The following is a 21,365-nucleotide window of genomic DNA, read 5'->3' as shown; positions in this document are numbered from 1 at the left end:
AACAGAAATTCATCCATTATAAACCAATGGTGAAAATTCATCTTAAAGGGACTTTATACACGTTAGCATTTAAACTCCATTTGGGTTAAGGCACCTACCATCTCATAAAAGTAGAAGCCAAGTGTCAATTTTACCAGTCATTATAATATAAATTAATCCAATACCCTGCTGTAAAGGCAAACACTGAAAATTTACTCATGTAGTATTCATATAAAGAAAATATCAATCAAATAAATTCTAGAATGTATATTTCCATACAATATGTAAAAAATAAAATAAATGAATAACGAATTACTCTCAGGTTACTAGTTCAATAATATCAAAGTGAAAATGAGATCTTGTAAGATTTAGCTTTGAGTCATCTAGATTAATGTTAAAAGTAAAGTACTGACAAAAATTTACTGAATTCAAACAAAGTCTTTTGAGAGCTATTTCCAAGCAACATGGAATTATACTACCAAATTGTCAACAATAATTTCGCCAAGTGTTAGAAAGTCTTCTAGAAACTTTTGACATTTTCCTTTTAAACTTTTAGAAAAATCTTTATGTAGGTGGAAATTACACAATCATACCTAAGGTATAAGAGTTGGGGAAAAACACAAACAAGAACTAAATTAAAACTGTCTGCAACAGAGAAAAATAAGGATGCCTGTACACAGCAATCCAGGAATTTTCAGTAGCTAGCTGAAGTAATCATAAACAAAGTAGAAAGAAAAATCAAGTTAAAAAAAATATACAATCTCACTTCAAGCTCATGTATTTACAATATCCAGGAAAGAATAGCACACAAGTAAGTCCTGTGGTTTAGCTACAGGAAATTCAGTGATCTTGCTGTAGCAAAGATTTTTGATAATAAAAGCAAGATACTCTGCAATAAGATCTTTCAAATGTACCAACTCACAATGACAGCTTTGACAATAAAAAGAAACTATCAGGAACAAAATTTCATAGTGAATTTAAAATTTGATTAAAACATGGTCATCAAAATGCAAGAAAGATGTTAAGACACAGAATGCATTTGAAACAGCACAATGAAACACTGCATGTAGATTAAAAATATGAAAAGTCCCAATAACGTTTCCATTTTGTTTCAATGTTTACTATTTATTTGCCTAACTTATTTTTATGAGAATGATTCTTGGGGGAATTTAACAAATGCTCAGGGAAACCTTAAGCTCCAAATTGTTTAACTATCTTACTAACCAGTTTTTAGCAAGTCAGGAAAAAAAATCAAAGTCAAGAATATAATATTAGGCTTAGAACATTGATAAAATACTTAAGACCTTTTATTTACCAACATAAAATTCTAACAGATTATGCAGGAGTTCCCTAAATATTCTAAAACCATGGGTTTCATAATAAACCCTTCATTAATATGAATTTGGAATACACAAATAGTAAATGCTAAAAGGGTGAAATAGAATTAAACAGATGTCAAAGAGAATGTCTTAAAAAGTAGGAAAAGATAATTCCATTAGGTCTCTCAAAAAAATTTAAATGAATGATATGCTTTTACAAGCATTTCACTCTATTTTTAACTATTAGTAACCGAGGATGTGTTCTCCAAAAGGAATAAATAGTTTAAAAGAATCCAGAAGTATGCTAAAATGAACAAATGGATTACCTCTTTCAGTTAGGAATACTATTAGAGATATTCCTAACTGAAAGAGGTAATGCTCATGAAAAGCTGATTCTCATAACAAAAACAGAAACAAAAAAGTCATTTCCTACTCATGTGTACTACAATTTAGCCACATAAAAAACTTTATAAAGTCCAAGAGAAAAGGAAACTATATCATGTCTTACTATTTAAAAAAACTGGGCTATTTTTATGTATTAATTTTATTCCTCAAAAACATAAAAGCTAGCCAGGCATAGTGGTGCACACCTTTAATCCCAGTGGCTTGGGAAGCTGAAGCAGGACAATGGCAAGTTCAAAGTCAACCTCAGCAATTTAGTGAGGTGCTAAGCAACTCAGTGAGACCCTGTCTCTAAATAAATATAAAATAGGGCTGGGAGTGTGGCTCTGTGGTCAAATGTCCCTGAGTTCAATCCCCAGTACCAAAAAACAAACAAACAAACCATGAAAGTCAAAGAAGCTGTATGTGGTGGTGCACACATTATTCCAGCAATTCAGGTGGCTGAAGCAGGAGGATCACAGTTGGAGGTACTCAGGATCTTACCAAGACCTTGTCTAAAAATAAAAATTAAAAATTTTTAAAAAGGACTGAGGGTATAGCTCAGTGGTAGCGCCCCTGGGTTCAATCCCCAGTATCACAAAAAATAAAGCCAAGGGAAAGCCTATGTGTTCATATTTCATACTACAAAACATCAACAAGACTTTTCTAAAAGATAATACATAAACGTGAAGATCAGTTACATTTTTATTGATTTAGATATTTATTTATAAAATATAAACATAATTTTATATTTAATATATACCCACATGATAAAATATAATAAAATATGTATTAATTTAATCAATGGAGTGATCAACTAGAGAAGACATGTCAATTTTTAATGAGGTCTATGTGCTATAACTTCCATCAGAATGCACACGGAAGTGGATCCTCTGGCTGGTCCTGGTCCTGTTAGTGTGGAAAAGGGCTGAGCCTGCAGATCATTCTGCACCCACCAACTCATCTCTACCTCAGACTTGGGTCTGACACTCTTCCTGGGTCTTCTAATCTGTGCAATTAACTTTGAGAAATGTATATATCTGTAACCCATGCTACTCTATATGTGTAGTATATTATCATCTTCACACAAAGACCCTAATATCCCTTCCCAGCCAGTGAACCACCTGCAAATGATGACAGATCTGATAGTTTTCATCATAAACAGAACCAAAAGTACTCCTTTGTATCCAGTATCTTTTACTCAGCCAAATAATGTTGCTAAATGTCTCAGTTCCACATCATTTTATAATGCCAAATAGTACTCTATTGTATGAATATAGCATATTTTAAGAAACTTTGCCCCATTTTCCTTTTAAGTATTTTGAAGATGTTTCCTTGACTTTTAATTCCTTTCTTTCTGAATGTCCTATTATCATTCATAGATAATTGTTCTCCTGTATGTGATTTGTTCTTCTGATCAAAAACATTCTATTTGTCTTGATTTGTTTTTTCAGCAAGTTGACTAAAATGTAACCTAATATGATTTGCTGTTTTACCTTTATTGGGTTCACTGACCTTAGATCAGTAAGTGTACGGTTTGCCACTTTTTTTTTTTTTTTTTTTTTGGTACCAGGCATTGATCCCAGGGGCCTGGTACCAAAACCACATCCCCGACCATTTTTATATCTTATTTAGACACAGGGTCTTGGTGAGTTGCTCAGGGCCTCACTAAATTGCTGGGAGGCTGGCTTTGAACTTGATCAAGATCCTTCTACCTCAGCTTCCAGAGCCTCTGGGATTACAGGTGTGCGCAAGATCAGTTTCTTTTTGATAACTGGATTGTTAGTATGGCTTTTGATTACCAACTTAAAGGTCAATGTTCAATAAATTTAACAGATACGAAGCTGACATGGTATCCACCTTAATATATAATCTGACAGAAAATACACAGACATTTAACAAATAATTATAAAAATCTAATCCAGGTGATAAAGAAGAACTTTCTGAGACAAGGCTTCTAACCTGATACTTGAAAGAGGAAGATGAGCAGAAGTTAAGCATAAGGAGATAAAAAAGCACTATTAGCAAATGAAATAGCAACTTGTAAACCTAAAGGATCTGAAAAAACAGCATATGCAAGCTACTTAAAGTTAAATAGAGCCAAAGAGATGGGAGATAAGACAGGAGAAGCAAGTTAAGGAATGATTTATAATCTCATAAGTTATGTTAATGACTTTAGACTTTATCCTAAAGGACAAAAGTCAATCACTAAAAGGCACTGAGAATAGAAGAAATAAAATTTTGAGACTATTCTCAGTACTCTGTGGAAAAATAATGGGTGTAGGGGAAGATGTCAAAGTGGTGAGTTTAGTCAGAAGACCAATAAGCAGAAATTTCTGAGAGGATGGCTAAGACCAGGGCTACTCAAAAAAAAGTCCATGAACCAGCAGCCCAAGCCACTCTGCATGAAGATAAGAAACTGTGTTATAATTTACATCAACATCAATAGTTGGCATACTGAGGCTAGAAGTATGTTGGTTTGTACTTAGGCAAAGCCCCTAAAAGCCTCAGATTATCAGTTCTCTGAAAAATACCTGTTTAGGTAACAGGAGAGCTGGAGACAACTGATCAGATTCAAACAGAAATTTAGGAGCTAGAATCAATATTTGGTGCTAGACTGGAAGAAAGAAGAATAATTCTGTTTTCTGGATTGCTGAAGAGACTCTAGTTGGTACCTTATGCTGTGACATAGGGAATGCCAGAAGCAGAAGCTGAATATACTCATTTGAAAGGGTCCAATGGTCTACTGCATTCTTGGTCTGGAGTCACTGAGAAAAGGTCTGAGCTAGAGAAAATGATATGGTATGCATAACCAAGAATGAGCTTGGAGAATAGATAAGGCTTCCAAGTCAGAAGGATGTAACAAGAAATACCCAAAGAGGATAAATCTAGGTGAGAAGTATTGAGAGACCAGTAGAGAAAATGTTAAAGACAGTGGTCTACTGTGTCAAATGTTACCCTCATTTAATACCGAATAATACTATAGGGATTTAGGTACTTTTAATGATCACTGGTGATACTCAGAAGACTAATTTGGGTAAACAGGGCTGAAATAAAATTACACTAGAAAAATAATGAGGATATTAAAGTTGTAGACAGCAAAGACAGCTTATTTAAGAAGTCTGGTTATAAATCAAAAGGGAGAGGAGAAGCAGGGTGATAGTCGGAAAGATATCTAGAATTATAGAGGGAGAGTTACCTGAAGTTGAGGTAAATTTAAAATAGAAGAGGTTTGAACCTACTGGATAAAAGTAGCCAATATAGAGAAAATAAAAGGGAAAGAAGAGATGAAAGTGCCAAGTGTCTTAGGAGGCAGTAGATTATGGGATCTGTTTTTTACTGATCTTAGGTAAAGAAATATCTATACCTTTTATTCAAAGAGAAAGATTGGTGCACATACAGATTAAAAAAAAAATTAATCAATGGAGTTTCCAACAGATGATTTTCTACAAATAAGTAAGAGTGAGTAAAGACACAGTGAAAGGGGAAATTTCTATCTGATATGGTCACTGTGAAAGACAACATTCTCCTTGAAGGAAAGAGATTTTTCAAGCAAGAATAGAAGGTCTCTTTGTAGATGATGCTCATGAGTTTAACTGATAACAATTATCAGATAATATGATATTCAATGTTCTTTGAGTACAGCCTTGATGCAGCTATGAAGAATGTGCAGAACTGAAGTCATTAAATATTTTACCAAGAGGTCTAGATCATATAACAATGGGGCAAGGAAGCTTAGAAAATAAAGACGTTTTCCCTTCTTGAGTAAGTGCCATGAAATTAAGTTCAATTACCAGAATATAGAATACGTACTTAATAACATACTCACCTCCTCTCTTAGAATTAATTATAATTTTAGATCTTTGTAGAGAAGATATAAGTGAATGAAGATAAACATACATAAACACCTATGGTTTAATGCTTCTTATCAGCACACCAAAGACTGGTTAAATGAAAATCTCAAATACATAATTGAGGCACTCTTTTATCATGAAATTAAATGTAACTACAGATTACTTCAGACAAGATGCACACATATTTTTCCTGTAAGAATTACAGCCCAATGCACTAAAACTTCTAATCAAACCCTATTTCACTGTTTCTTTTTTTTTTTGAATTTTATTTTTTTATTGTTAGTTATTCAAAACATTACAAAGCTCTTGACATATCATATTTCATACATTTGATTCAAGTGGATTATGAACTCCCATTTTTACCCCGTATACAGATTGCAGAATCACATCGGTTACACATCCACGTTTTTACATACTGTCATACTAGTGTCTGTTGTATTCTGCTGCCCTTCCTATCCCCTTCTTCACTGTTTCTTTACCAAATACTTTTCCTCTAAGATCAGAAGAGAATGGCAAATAAAATATTCCACATCAAAAAAATGTATACCATTTTAAAATATGATTAAAGGTGCAAAAAATGCTGTTAAAACCATGGCTTCTACATTGTCTCTTAATAAAAACAACTCTGATTTTGGTAACTCGATGTATACAAAATATTATATTTTTATATACAATATACAATGTTGGGGGCGGGGTCAGTGCATGTCAAGAACCATTATTTTGGGGGAAAAAAGAATGTTAACCTATGCCTTAAATGGAAAGCATAGTAAGATGAGTTCACATAACCTGGGAACCACTGAGCGAGTAGCAACATATTGAATAAAAAGATTATCTGAAAAATGTCTACCTTACAGATTGTGTGTATTATAAGCAATTCACCTTTTTTACATCTTAGCATCATGCTGTAACAAAGGAAGGGGAAAAAACCCTATTCTCTTTAAAACACAGATTAATGGTGAGAAAAAAATGGGATAAGAGTACTTGGTAAACTATTATAATTATGCTATTATTAGTAGTAGTACAGACTTTCTGCTACCTAAAGCAACTTCCCAAATGAGACTGAGGATGAAAATACAATGAAGCAAAAGTCAAAAATGGTCTGAGTTCCAAATAAATAACCTTGATCAAGAGAAGCACTGTAATACTAGAAACCATAATTAGTTTAAAAATAAGGGAAAGAAAGAAAATGAGCTAAGACAAAGGTATATAAAGATTTAATGGTTTCATAATGTATTTTTAATGGTTTAATTAATGGAATAATAATAATGAGAAAATATGGCACAGGAAGTTAAACAGACAATAAAATAGAATTAAGTAAGATACACAAAAAAGAAGATTTAGCCATTTGGAAGCAAAATATACTAGCATGGTAGTTTTCAATGGCAGGTAACATGCAGAAATTTACTTCTATTAGTAAATCTCTTCCCCTCCATATCTAACAATGCCAAAAAAAAAAAAAAGATATGAATTAAAGAGCAGAATCTATTTAAGAAATGTTTTTATTAAAAAAGGAAATGATTAAAAGAATATTAAGATATAATCTTAAATCAAAACTTATCACAGCATTTGAACTACATTTACATTATATATTTAATCCAAACTATCTCAAAATTACTTTGAAACTCCCATTGGAAACTACAAAAAATCTTGATAAAGGTGTGCATGCACAATACACTCCTATCTTCTCAATAGCACAAAACTTTGCACTTAAAAATGTAATAAAAAAAATTTTTAAAAAAGTGTAAAATAATTCAAGTCTATATAACTACAGTCATGATTACCCTTAAAATATACATTTTTATAATTATTAAGGTATCCTAAATTATGTTAATATTTTTACTACCTATAATGCAATATGCATTATTAAGTTACATAAGGATCAATATATTATGTTATATATGCACAGGTATATATCACAAATATCGATTTATAACACTATAATAGGTACATTATATATATATATAAAGCATATACATATTTTATGTATATGTAAATAATAAATATACATAGGGGTACATTATATATATAATATATACATATTTTATATATATATATAAATAAATGAAAAAATACCACTAACTCAAAAGAAGCTCTAGACTTACTAGTTTTGCTTGTTGAGCATTTACTGGATCACCATACTGGAGCAAAGCTTGAAACTGGTTGTTTTTTGTAAATGTGATTATCTTCAATACAGCACCAAACTTCGAAAATATCTGTTAAAACAGTAAAAGCAAAACATTTCTTCTCTACTGTATTACTATTTCTTCTCTTTGTAGATAAGTATGTAAATTAAACTTACTTGGTGAAGAACATCAAGTGTTACAGGGTAGTACATATTGTCAATAATTATTCTAAGTACTGGACTCTGGGCTGGAGTCACTGCGCTCTCACTAACTGTGGTGCCACTAAGAGGAGTGTTTGCTGTCTGGACAGCTGTCACAGCCTGAAGCACTGCTTGTGCACGCTGAAAATGTAAAAACAAAGTAGTTTTAAAAAGACACCTATCATTTTCACTCATACTTTGTTACATGTTATACTACGGTCTGTCTGTAATTCACATATTCTACTGGTATTATTTAAAAAATGTTACTTAAGTTTTGGCACCAACATTGGACAAACAATCAAAAATAGGCAATATAACAGGATGTGATCTGATATATTATATATATATATAAAAAATGGGATAAGAGTACTTGGTAAACTATATATATATATAAAAAACAGAAATAAAACTTTAACATTATTCATTCCATAAAATAGGTACACAGCAAATCTCAACAAGAAAACTACTGGATTATTCAAAAAAAATTGTCCTAACTGATAGAATATTATAAGACTCTGAGCTTTAAGTGTGAAAGATTAACATAAAAGTGAAAAAATATAGTAGTTTTAGGAAATCTGTCAAACAAATGTTCAATGCACTAAAAAAACTGTATATTATCACTAATATACCTTTTTCTATTACTCTGACAGATTTCTGATAAGAAAATAATTTCTTCCTACCTTATCCAATGTTAGAAAACATACACCAAAGTAAATAATTATTACACATAACAATGACAAATCTCTTTACATTAATTTATGGTTTGAAAAATCTACATTTGCAGATAAACCAGAATATAAACATGCTAGAGTGATAGATGAAATGGAAGGAGAACACAAAAGAATTAGGACACCAATAAGAATAAATAAGAATGTTCACTAATAAAAATAAGTAAGAATCCCTGAAATACTACCAGGGATCATGTTGCTTGAGACTTAAGAAGTACAAAATCTCATCTAGACAAGCCTCATCATTTAAATTAAATAATGAACTGTGAACTTATATATATTAGCTCAAGTAACTCAATTAAAACTTGTTATTTTGTGACATGGTGAATATTTATAATAGACACCCTAATGCTACTATGGAAAATATATTTTAAAAGGTTTCTAGAGTACGTAATTTTTCTAATTATTTTAAGTAGTTCACTGCAATATTATTTTCCTCTTTAGTGATCATGTTAACATATATTTATCTACAAAAATGAGCACAAAATATCACAACTTAGAAAAGCACTAACATATACTGTTACAAATAATGAAATGCTTTTTAAAAAATAGGAATCAAATGCTCATAATATACAATTGAACTAAAATAAAAGGTGACGTTTCTCTTGTGACTCACAAGTCTGTTTTCCCTTATCATCCCAATACCAAAATGATCTTGGGTATTACTCCAGAGATGGCTATCTACATATATAGACACATATGCATGCAACTATTTCATACTTTTTTCCCTAATATTATTCATTGTTCTCCATCTTCCTTTTTTAGCCTAACAACTGTGTTCTCTTCTATCAGTAACAAATGAATTATTAGATGTTTATTTTTCTATTCATGCAATTAAGATGGCTAATCTAGATTTAAATGAATTTATCAAAACACTACATATACACAGAAACTAGGTGTGATGGCACATGCCTATAATCCCAGCAACACAGAAGGCTGAGCAAGAGGTTTCCAAGTTTGAGACTTGCCTTAGCAACTTAGAGACTCTGTCTTGAAATTAAAAATTAAAAGGGCTGAGGATATAGCTCAGTGGGAAAGTACCCCTTGCTCCAGTTCCCAGTAGTGGAGGGGGGAAAAAATCATATACAGAGATAAGGACACCAATCCTACGAATGGTGCTCAATAAAATATCACAAACTGCACATCTCTGTAAAATAATTACCCCTATTTTTAAAAAGGGACATTATTAATGCTCTAGAAGTCCAACTCATGCCTGGTAACAGTTATATAAATGGAATAATACCATATATATTCTGTTTTCATCTAGTCTCTTTCAATAAACATTATTTTATGATAAACACCTATGTTTTGCAGGTACCAATAGCTTATCATTCTTATTGCCACACAGTATTCCAAAGAATAAATACACCAAAATTTATTCTATTGTTGCTGGATACTTGGATCACTTCCACCTTTGGGGTATTATATATAGTTATATGAACTTTCTTGAATGAATCTTTTGTTTCACATATATAATATGTTCTCTCAAATACATAACTAGGATTAAATTTACTAAGTCAAAGACATGCCTATGTCCAACTTTAGTGGGTACTCCAGGTTTTCTATCAATTTATACTCCCACCTCTTGTATATTAGCTTCTCTACATTAACACCAAACACTTGATAATACATATTTAAAAAATTTTAGCCAATCTGGTATGTTTATGGTAGTAACTTTCTGTGATTTTAATCTGCATTAAAAGCCCTCAAACCCAATCCACTATTTATGGATCAGGGACAGCTTTCTAAAAAAAGAAACAGCTAGATTTAGGCCATGTAAAGTATGGAGTGAAAAATTGGTGCAAAGGCAAGCAGAGCACGATATTCCATGTATAGTTGACAGCACAGTGGTAGTAAAAGACTAAAATGAAGAGAAACCATGTCATGTTAGAGGACCTATCATTACTTTCAAGACAGAAGTATAGGAAAACAGATGGCCACAAGACAAAAAATATATATAGTAGTCACCTTGGAATAGATCTTTATTCATGAAAAGGACCTGCTGCAGGGGAATAACTTAGTTTGGCTTGTGTGCTTTAGAAAGATATGGACTTGGTTGTACTAGAAAAAAAAATTCAAGGAGGAAAAGAAAGTAGATTGGTAAAGAAACTGTTGTAATATAGCCAAGAGACAATAGTGTCTGAGCAATATATGTAGCAGGACAGATGGCAAAAACTACCATATTTTACGGCCCAATTGTTGCCACTATAACCTTTCATTGCATACTCGTTTCATGGTATAACTCTGTTGGTCACTCTGATTAAAACGTAAATAGAGCAGCAACGTATTCACCAGTGGCATATGGATGTGCATTTGTCTTCTTGCGCACTGTGAGCCACAAGCCCAAAATTCTCAATGCACACACGTTGTCAGTATATTCTGAAAGCTGACTTGTGTGGTTTGTTTACAATGCTGCACTACTAACAGTAAATAAATTTTATATAAGTGGCATTGAGAACAGCATATCAGATAATGAAACCAATCAGCAGTGCAGAATCTTCAAACACAAGAGATTAAATTTCGTTAAGTACATACTTTGCAATACAGTAGTAAATTTTATCAAGTGTAATATTTAGACTGTAATGCACAAATCAGTAACAACTGTGTGTTAACTTTCTTTTTCCCACATTGGAAAAATGTTTGCTGAACTATCACAAAGAAATGATGTGCACCAGTTTGGACATATATTCATGAATACTGCGTACACCCTATCTTGCAAAGCCAGTTTAGTAATAAATAATTCTGAAGTAATACTGGCACAATTTTAAAAAGACTTCACCTAATCCTCACACCCCTCTCTTATGCGAAAATAATTTGGCATAAAATCGGCAATGATTATGCAGTGAAATACAGTAGGTAGAAAATTAATAATTAATTGATAGGATTTGGTAATTAATGAAGGATTGTAGGAGAATTTATGGTTAAAACATATTTCATTTTGTCTCTCTTCTACCAGGAAGCTCTAATTCCTATAAGTGTATAGCAAATGAAACAAATGCAATCACTAAAGGCAAAGAAGGTCATCATTAGCTGAAAATTAAATTCCCCAGAAAAGGAAAAAGGAATGGAACCAAAAGGAACAGAAGACATAGTAAAAACATAGCAATGAAGGGATGACAATTATAGAAATCAGATTAAAACCAGACAGGTTTGCAGGAGAAGGGAAGAGAATGAATACAAAAGGATTAATGGAACATCTAGCCAATGTACAAACAACTAAACTCCTCTTTCCTCCTTTGACAGCCCCTACAACCTAAAAACAAAAATAATAACACACCCTCCCTTAAAGTCATCAGAAGTTCTAAAGGAAGTTTTGTTGGCTCAGATTAAATGCCTCTTTAGCACTAATGGTGGTGGGGATGGGGGAACCAGCTTAGTATTCAACTCCTCATTACTTTACCCTATGGGGAAAGCATGAAAGTACAACAAAATCTAATTATGCATTCTGAAATATGAACAAACAAAAGGTTTAGAAGGAGAGTTAGAACAAAATAAACAGCTAACACTGAACAAGAAAGACAATTCAGTGTATACTAAGGTTTTTAAAAAATATTGTAATTGAAATTCTCAAAGAATTAAGTCCTAAGATGTGACAACTACAATATAAAAAAGATTGAAGGACATTTAAAATTAAAACTATGACTTCAAAACAGTTTTTTTTTTTTTTTCCCACTCCCCTGAACAGAAGGAACTTTGCATTCTTTGTTCAGTCTAAAATAACTCTGACTGGAATAAGTGGCTTACTCCTTAACCACTTTGTAATTCAGTATTCCAATGTTCCTTCTCAATGGGCTTTCAGTGGTCATCCTATTTTAAATTACAATTTCCTCTCTCCCACATACATCCTTCTACAGACTCTTTATTTTTATTCTTTGTTCATTGCTTTCTTTCGATTTTTTATTTTTTTTTTTAAAGCAAGAATGTGGTGCTGGTGGTATAACTAAGGGGTAGATAGATAGCTTGGATAGTATGTGCAAGGTCCTAAATATGATACCCAGCACAGCAAAAGTAAAATAAAATAAAAATGTGTTCACAAATTACTTTAATAAAAATACTAATAAATAAATTAGGATAATTAATTCCATTTTCAGAGTATATTAAATGAAATAAAACAGACACAGAGACACAAATACCACATGATCTTACTTAAATGTAGACTCTGAAAAAACAATTCACAAATGTAGAGCCAACAGTGCTACCAAGACAGCAATGGTATGGGAGGGTGTGGGGAGGTTCGTCTAAGGATACAAAGTCTCAGAAGGAACAGGTTCTGGTGATCTACTGTACAGCTTGAAAACTACAGTTAATAACAACATATTTTATGTTTCAGAATAGCTAAAAGAATGAATTTTAAATGTTTTCAGCCCAAAAAAATGGAAAATATTTGAGATGGTAGATAAGTTAGTCTGATTTGATCATCCTAAAATGTATACATGTATTGAATCTCACATTATACTCCATAAACACTACATAATTATTATTTATCAATTTAAAATAAATAGTAAAAACAAATGTAAAAACTAAGTTAAAAAATAAAGAACAGATATTCTTTTTGGTATATTTCGTGGTATTTTAGAAGTTCACTTCATCAGAAGGAATTAAGAGTTTATTTTGAAAATTAAACCAACAAAAACAGCTGAAATATTAGCCCTTTTAGGCAAAAACATTACAAGCTTATTTTTTGAAAACTATCAAGGGGATCTCAGGTCACTTTTTATAAAGTGATGAAAATTTATCAGGAATTATTTCCTGTTAAATTTTCAATAAAATAAGATATAGTTTATATTACTATATTTATATTACTCAACACAAAGGTTTAATTGGATGAAAAATATTAAAAAAGAAAGTTTTTACAGCAATCCTACATATTTAGCTCTAAACACATTTGTATGCTATTTTTGAACATAATTTTAAATAACATTTTCTGTACCATATTTTTATAAAATCAATAATACATTCATATATTTTTGCTTCTTAGGTTTTATATTCTAGGAAAATTATTAACACATCTTCAAACGAATTTTTTCTATAAGAAATGAAGGTCTACTATAAAGAATCAAATTACCAAAGGCACTGAACATCCAACTTAAAATCTAAGCAGCAGTACATATGCTAATAGTAAGTTCTATATCATAAACAGAATATTTGTATCTACACAAAATTTTAACTTGCAACAAGAAAAAAAAAAAAACTTCTAACCAGGGCATTAGAGGAATTTAAATAAGAATATGATATTTAATACTTAGGAATATTATGCATAAAAACACCTTAAAAATAATAAGAAAATGCCTACAGAAATATCTTCTGAATGGCTAAACATTTTACCTTCTTTTACTTATGAGATTTTTAATACATTTGAAGCCATTTTATTATGTACCCACACATACTCACTTGGTTTAATGTATTATCTGTCTTTAGTTCTTTGTGATTGGAGTACTGGATATAAATTGGTTGGTTACGAAGATGAGGTGTCACAGCAGAATAGTAATTAACCATAGTAATAGCTGCTTCCTCTGTTGCCAGTTCCAAAAATGCCTGATAATTTAAATAGCAAAAAATAAAAAAAATTAAAAAAATATATATATAAAATACTATGAATTAAACTCAAATAAATAATAAATTATAATTCAAATATCTATGCAATCTAAAATATAACCTTGATGTTAATTTACATGCGCTAAGAAGAAAAATTACAAGTGTCTTACTGAAGTTTCGGTATACAATTAAAGCTAACCTAAGAAAGCATTTGCATACACTCTGCTGCTGCATTCTACTTTCCATAGCTCACAAATCTATTTCTATCAACTAAAAACTAAAGAAAATATAAACATTTCCCAGCATCAGAATTCTAATGCTCCTAACCTAGAAAATATAAGAGGTCTCAAAGTCATTAAATATTGAAGGTTAGATTAACATCAGCTATAGACAGGAGAATATTAATTTTATAAATTCATCTAAATAGTATTATTAGAAATTTTAAGACAAGATTTCCTATTTATTATACCTGACCCCTAATGCTGTTACACATGCTAAATGAAGAATATCCAGATTTAATGACTAATTTCAGCTAAATGCTACCAGATAAATATTTTCATTGGATAAACTTAAGGTTAAAATGCTACCAGCATCCCTACTGATTTCTGAAATCACAAAGAAAAAAATACAATACAATAAATACAATAAAAGAAATACTTCATTTGTATTTGCCACAACGTCATTCTGACTCTTCCTCAAAACCAAAGTGATAAAATGAGTTCAAAAGATAAAATCTGAAAACTGCTGTGACTCATTCATTTTTTCTATCTAGCAGTAGTTTCCCATATGCAACTACCAGGAAAAGTTAGAGGAATACATTTAAAATATTTTTTTTTTTCAGAAAACTAATCCTTTTACTAAGTGGCAGTTAATCAAAATTATAACAATATAATGAAATAAAAATTTGAACTGTAGGGCCACTGTTAAGTAAACTAGTTTGCTGAATAGTTTGTGGTTTTACATTTCATAAACCTTGAAAGAAATATACCTGGTTTTTTCCTTTCAGCATAAGGATGTTGGTTACCTTACCAAAAGGTAAGCCTAAAGCAATAACTTCAGTTTCTGTCACTTCACCAGGTAATTTTCGAATATGAAGTACACGAGAAGGAGCACCATCCATTTTATCTTCTCCTTTAAATTTCTTACTATCATTACCATTGGCTGAAAGAAATTAAAAACACAGTCTTTACACTTAAGCGATTTCCTAAAATTTCAAAAATTGGGCTTTCAATAAAATGGAGAAAACCATATCCATCAATTATTATTAAATAAAATTACGTTAGCCATTAAGTTATGATTGCTATTAAGTAATATTTCTGATATACATAGTAATAAAGTGATTAGCCAAAATATAAAAATACAATTTCATAAAGAAACCATACAATAACTAAAAAACAATTATTGCAATTTAGCCATCCTTTTGCAGACCAACACAAATATATCAGGTCCCCCTTACCTGAATACATTCCCAGATTCCCAGTGTATGTCTGAAATCATGGATAATACCAAATTCTACATGTATCATGGTTTTTTTTCCTATGCATACTAACCTATGATGAAATTTCATTTATAAATTAGACATGATAAGAGATAAAAGACAACAATTGTAACAAACTGAAATGAAAGTTTGAACTTTAGGGCCAAATAAATTGTTACTACAACACAAACACTGGGTACCTAGACAATCTTATGTCCAAGATGGCTACTAAGTGTCAGGGGATTAGCTCATACAATGTAGATACACTGAACAAAGGGATGATTCACATTTTGGGGGAGTAGGACAAGAGATTTCACCACAGAACTCAGAATAGTACAACACTAATAACCTATGAATTTTTTATTTCTGGAATTTTCTATTCAATATTTTCAGCTGAGGCTGAAGCTGGTAAATAAAGCTATAGAAAGCAAAACTCTGCATGGGGTACGGATAAATGTGAAAAAAAAATGGAAAAAATTGGGTTAATAAAAATCAGGAAGTTCATAATTTTACCTGAGAAATTATACATTGTTAAACTTAGAAAATGTCCTACTAAACAACAGGATGAAAGGAGAGAATAAAATAAAAATGATTATGTAATCAATCCATACCATGAGACTCTCCTAATTTGTTATTATCACCATACAATCTATGTATTTAAATATTTTGTGACTATTAATATCAACATACTGTAAATTACTCATGAACTCAAATATCAACATACTATAAATCACTCATGAACTCAGTAACTAAACTTTAAAGTAAACTAATATTTCAATCAATAAATTATTTCCTTGCCTTCATTCTAAAGCTCACAAAAAGTAAAAATCTCTAATTAAGATGCCTATAAAATAGGCTAGGTTTTATGCAGAATCATCTGAAAAGATGTGCACTTTACCCACTAAACCAGATCAATCATTAATCATCTTCTAGGTACTCAAGAATAATTGACATTTGAGACTCTAACCAAAATTAGGACACAACCCCCTAGCATTTTTTTGTTGTTGTTTGTTTTCGGCATTGAACCCAGGATCAATGCCACATCCCTAGCCCTTTTTATTTTTTGAGAAACTGTCTCCATTCAGAAACATACATGCATACTCTATTTTGTATCAAATTTTATGTATTTCATCAAACTCCCGCCAAACTTGCAATACCATCTAAAACAATATAATGTACATTCAGAAGTTATCAATAAAATTCTGAGATTACCTTGATCTGTCCTCAAAATTCATTTACATACTGATTCTTCAAACATTTGCCAAGTATAAAAATGTGTTTAGAACTGCTTTAAGCTATGGAAATACAGCTGTATAAAAGATGAATACAATTCCTATAGAAGGAGAGGTAGACTAACTAGTACATAAACCAAGTAATTTCTTGTGTAATAATAAATGCTATAAATCAACTAAAACAGAGTGATATGATTAAAAGTGATTTATCTGAGGACTGGTAGAGGATGGTAGTAATGACTTTATTGTATAACCACAGAAAGTATCTCTATGAGATAAGATGTGAACTCATTATAATATCAAGCTATACTTAAAGCCATCATTTTACTAAGAGTTTCACCTAGGCATATATACTTGAATGGCTGGCCAATGTATTTAATAATTACCCTATGCTTCCTTTGTACAGGAAAAGTAGTGAGCTCAGGCTTCTGAATATATTATTCTGAAAATCTTGGCTTGCTAGCTCTTCTACACTCCAAAAATATGAACAACTAAAGGAAGCTATTCACACCTCCTTTCATTACTCAGGAAGATTTGTGCACACACAGGCTCCCCAACTTTCTATTTTATATCATTTTATCTAACAAATTATCATTAGGTCTGTGTAAGTTAAAGCAGGGAATTGGACACAGGTATCTTAAAACATATAATTAGCACATACACATATTCCTCTGATGTAGGACTAAGGCCTTTTCCTGATAAAACAGTCTCAAGAATAGGAAATCTGTAGTTTATTCTTCTTCACTAGTTTGAATAGCAAGGGCAAAAATTTCATAAGCTGAACCCCAAGAGTTATGGTTTCAAGATACTCAAACCAGCAAATTTAAGTTTCGCTTACTTTGTGTGTCCTTTTCCTTCTGAGAGTATGTCAAGGGGAGAAAACTAACAATAAAGATTCTACCTATCGTTATTCCTATAAGGAAAAAAGGCTTTTTCTTTCAAATGATTTTCAGAATGTAATCCCCACAATACAAAAGCCTGCCTAAATCTACTAAGAGAATAATTTATTGCTTTGGATTTGTGTTGCACATTTTCTGGACAGTGGCAGCAGATGAAGGTAGAATACTACTGACAAAGAATAAGATAAAAATCTTGGTTTCTTGGAAAAAATATAGAAAGATGCGATTGTCCTTTACATCAATAATAACATTCAAAAAGTTAACAGGTTGTGCAATTTAAAACTCTTAAGATTGCTGTTATTATGACCCATCAATTCTATTTATAGGTAAAAGCTAGTTAAATGCTCAATTACTAAAATGGGTACTAAGTGGTAAAGACAGATGTAGTAGAAAAAGTATTAAAAACCAGAGTATGGGTTCTATGGCCTATGTTCTAACTACTATGCTACAAGACAATCCCAAAGACAAATTTCACATTACAAATGATGACCTAAAAAGATCTTTCCCTTTTTTCCCAAAGACCAAGCCAGCTATTAGGTAGTCATCAAAATTTACTCTCTCTTCCCACTATCTGATATTCTCAGTTAACAGTATCAAGAGAGTAGCCACCTAGTATTCATATGTTGGTGCTATGAAAGTCTTTAAGTAACTTATACTGTAACAATGTGAAAATGGGAAATGAGAATTCTTAATAAAAAGGCAAAAGAAAATGCAGGGCCTCAGCTTATGAAACATCTACATCTACCCTATGAGAGAGAAAGAATTAGGTCTGTCTGGACTTCAGATCTATGATTCCTTAGAAACAGAGAATAATTTAGACTTCTACGCATGATCCTTTCTCTTCCATTCTGGTAAACCCAGAATAGTTTGGAAAGTAAAATTTTATATTCAATTAACAAAGAATATAGCAATGCTTTTACTCATGCACATAAGTTGGAGATACAAAGCAATAACATTTTCCATATACTACTCAGTTATTTTAAAGACTCAAGCTTAAGGAGGATATTTATGGACTTCAAATCCTCAAATGAACATCTTTGCCTTTGTCAGTCCATCACTCGTTTCTGGACTGACCTTTATTTTCCACTGGCTTTTACCTTCAGTTTCACATCAACTGGTACTGCCAAGAATTTAAATCACCACACCCATCAGTGACCAAGAAACTGTTAAACTCTCTCTCTCTCTTCCTTCCTTACTGAGTCTCTCTTCTCATAGCACCTCTTAATAATTTCTACTTCTCATTTTCTTACTTCCCTAACTCATTTCATATCTGCTTAGAACTTTTTGCTGAATATCCCAAAGACTGTTGCGGTTTTCAAAACTATTAGTCCCAAGGTCTTCCTATTTTTACCTACTTATTATAAATACTTTAGCACTTAATCTTCAAAAATTATCTTCTCATTTAATTTGTATATTTATTATTTTAGCCTCACTCACCAACATGCTTTCAATTGCACAAAAATATGAAATAAAACACTTCAAAACTTTACTTCATCTGTACTTTTTTCTAGAAAAGGTATTTCAAAACATATTTCCTACATATACACTTCTTAGGTTACAACAAATAAATTTTGATGATTTTCATTTTCATCCAATCAAAAATAAACCCTTTTATATCTTCTTTGATCCATGGATTGCTTGAAATTATGTAATTTCTAAATATTTGGTACTTTTATTAACTTTTTCATTTCTAATTTAATTCCACGATAATCAGTAACTATATAAGCTTTTTCAATAATTTGAACTTTATTGTTACCTTATGATCCAATATATGTTCTATTGTGGTGAATATACTTGAAAAATTATGTTGCAGTTACTGTGTATAGTTTTATAAATGTGAGTTAAGTAAAGCATTGTTCAAATTCTCTCTACTGTGTCTTTTTATTTAGGCAAGGCATATCTAATTGTTATCAACTACTATGAAGAATGCTCAAGCATCTAAGATTGTGGATTTCTTAGTTTCTCTTTCTAGTTTTTGAAGTTCTGTTATTACTAGCATACAAGTTCGGGAATGTTAGGATTTTTGATAAACTGAAACTTTAAGCAGTATGAAATGTTATTTTTATACTTAGTGATGCTCCCTGATCTGAATTTCATTGTCTCACGTCAATAAAAGCACAACTTTCTTGTGTTATTTGCAAGGAATATAACTTTCCTTATTATTAGCCTATGTCCTTGCATTTCAACCTGTCTCTAGACAGCATAGTTATGTCTTGTTTTTTAGTCCAGTCTGACAATCTCTGCTTTTTAATTAGACTGCTTATACTAGTATTATCCAAGAAGTGTAATGCAACACACAAAAGTAATTTTTAAGACTTCAGTTTTTAAGGCAATTTTAAGATTCACAGCAAAATCAAAAAGGCAAAACCTTTAACAACCTCAATTTTCTTACCAGTGTGGTACATTTGTTACCAGTGATAGGCCTACACTGACACATCATAATCACACAAAGCCCACAGTGGAGTTTAGAGTTCACTCTCGGGGCCATACGTTCTTTTCTTTCTTTCTTTTTTATAAATATTTTTTAGTTGTTGATGGACCTTTATTTTATTCATTTATTTACATGTGGTGCTGAGAATTAAACCCAGTACCTCACACATGTGAGGCAAGTGCTCTATCACTGAGCCACAACCCCAGCCCCCTCCCCCATAAATCTTGATTCTGGACAAATGCATGACATGCCACCATCATCTAAGTATCAAATATTTCATCACTGTCTTAAAAATGCTCTCTGTGCTTCACCTATCCCCCCGCCAAATCTGAAACCCAACTACTGTTCTTTTCTTACTATTTCCATAGATACGCCTTTTCCGGAATGTCATATAGTTAGAATTACATGGTATATAGACTTTTCATATTAGTTTCTTTCACTTGGTAATATGTACTTAAGGTTTCTCCATGTCTTTTTTAACCTATATGTAAGTTTTTAATCTCCTTGATTGTCTCCTTGATTGTCCAAAAATGTTAACAAAAACTTGTTGGACATGGATAAACACAGATATGGTTGCACTTTCTCCACATCTTTTCATGGCTTGATAGCCTATTTCCTTTTAGCACTGAATATGATTCCACTGTCTGAATGTACCATACTTTTTATCCATTTACCTAATTAAAGATATCTCAGTTGGTTTCACATTTTGACAATTATGAAGAAAGTTGCTGTAAACATCAGTGTGCAGATTTCAATTTCTTGAATAAATACTCAGGGGCATAATCTCTACATGGTATGGTAGTTCAGTTTTGTAAGAGTATGTTCAGTTTTGTAAGAGATCACAAAATTTTCCAAATTATTCCACTAGGCATTTCTACCAGTAATGACGGTTCCTGTTGGCCAAATCATCACCAACATCTGGTGCTGAAAATATTCTGAACTTTAGCCATTCTAATATGTATGTATATATTTAAAGTGTATAACTTGACAAATTTTGACATACATATGGATCCATGCATAAGCATTCATACATAACAACAGAATATAGCTGGCTCTCTGGATCAAAAGTTCCTCATCTAATGATTAAATCAACTGTGATTTAAAATAAGTGAAAAATTTGAGAAAATTCTGAAAAACAAAGCTTGAATTTGCTATGCACTGATAACTCTACTATATCCACGCAAAAGAAATAATGTATAGCCAATGA

General features: G+C 31.5%; 1 protein-coding gene across 5 annotated transcripts in view; it reads right to left on the bottom strand.

Moving 5' to 3' along the window:
• The window catches only part of Ptbp2 (polypyrimidine tract binding protein 2), a 78,652-nt gene that overhangs the window by 31,962 nt on the left and 25,325 nt on the right, over positions 1 to 21,365 (bottom strand). For all 5 annotated transcript variants that reach the window (XM_071618082.1, XM_071618083.1, XM_027935250.2 and 2 more), the window contains exons 4-7: positions 15,108 to 15,280; positions 13,976 to 14,119; positions 7,833 to 7,997; positions 7,636 to 7,746 (exon numbers count right to left, since the gene is read on the bottom strand). In XM_071618082.1, coding sequence (XP_071474183.1) covers positions 7,636 to 7,746; positions 7,833 to 7,997; positions 13,976 to 14,119; positions 15,108 to 15,280 — 593 coding nt within the window. The remainder of the gene's footprint in view (positions 1 to 7,635; positions 7,747 to 7,832; positions 7,998 to 13,975; positions 14,120 to 15,107; positions 15,281 to 21,365) is intronic.

Source organism: Marmota flaviventris, chromosome 10 (genome assembly GCF_047511675.1).
Source record: "Marmota flaviventris isolate mMarFla1 chromosome 10, mMarFla1.hap1, whole genome shotgun sequence".
Classification (NCBI taxonomy): domain Eukaryota; kingdom Metazoa; phylum Chordata; class Mammalia; order Rodentia; family Sciuridae; genus Marmota; species Marmota flaviventris.
This window is presented reverse-complemented; position numbering and strand designations above follow the sequence as displayed.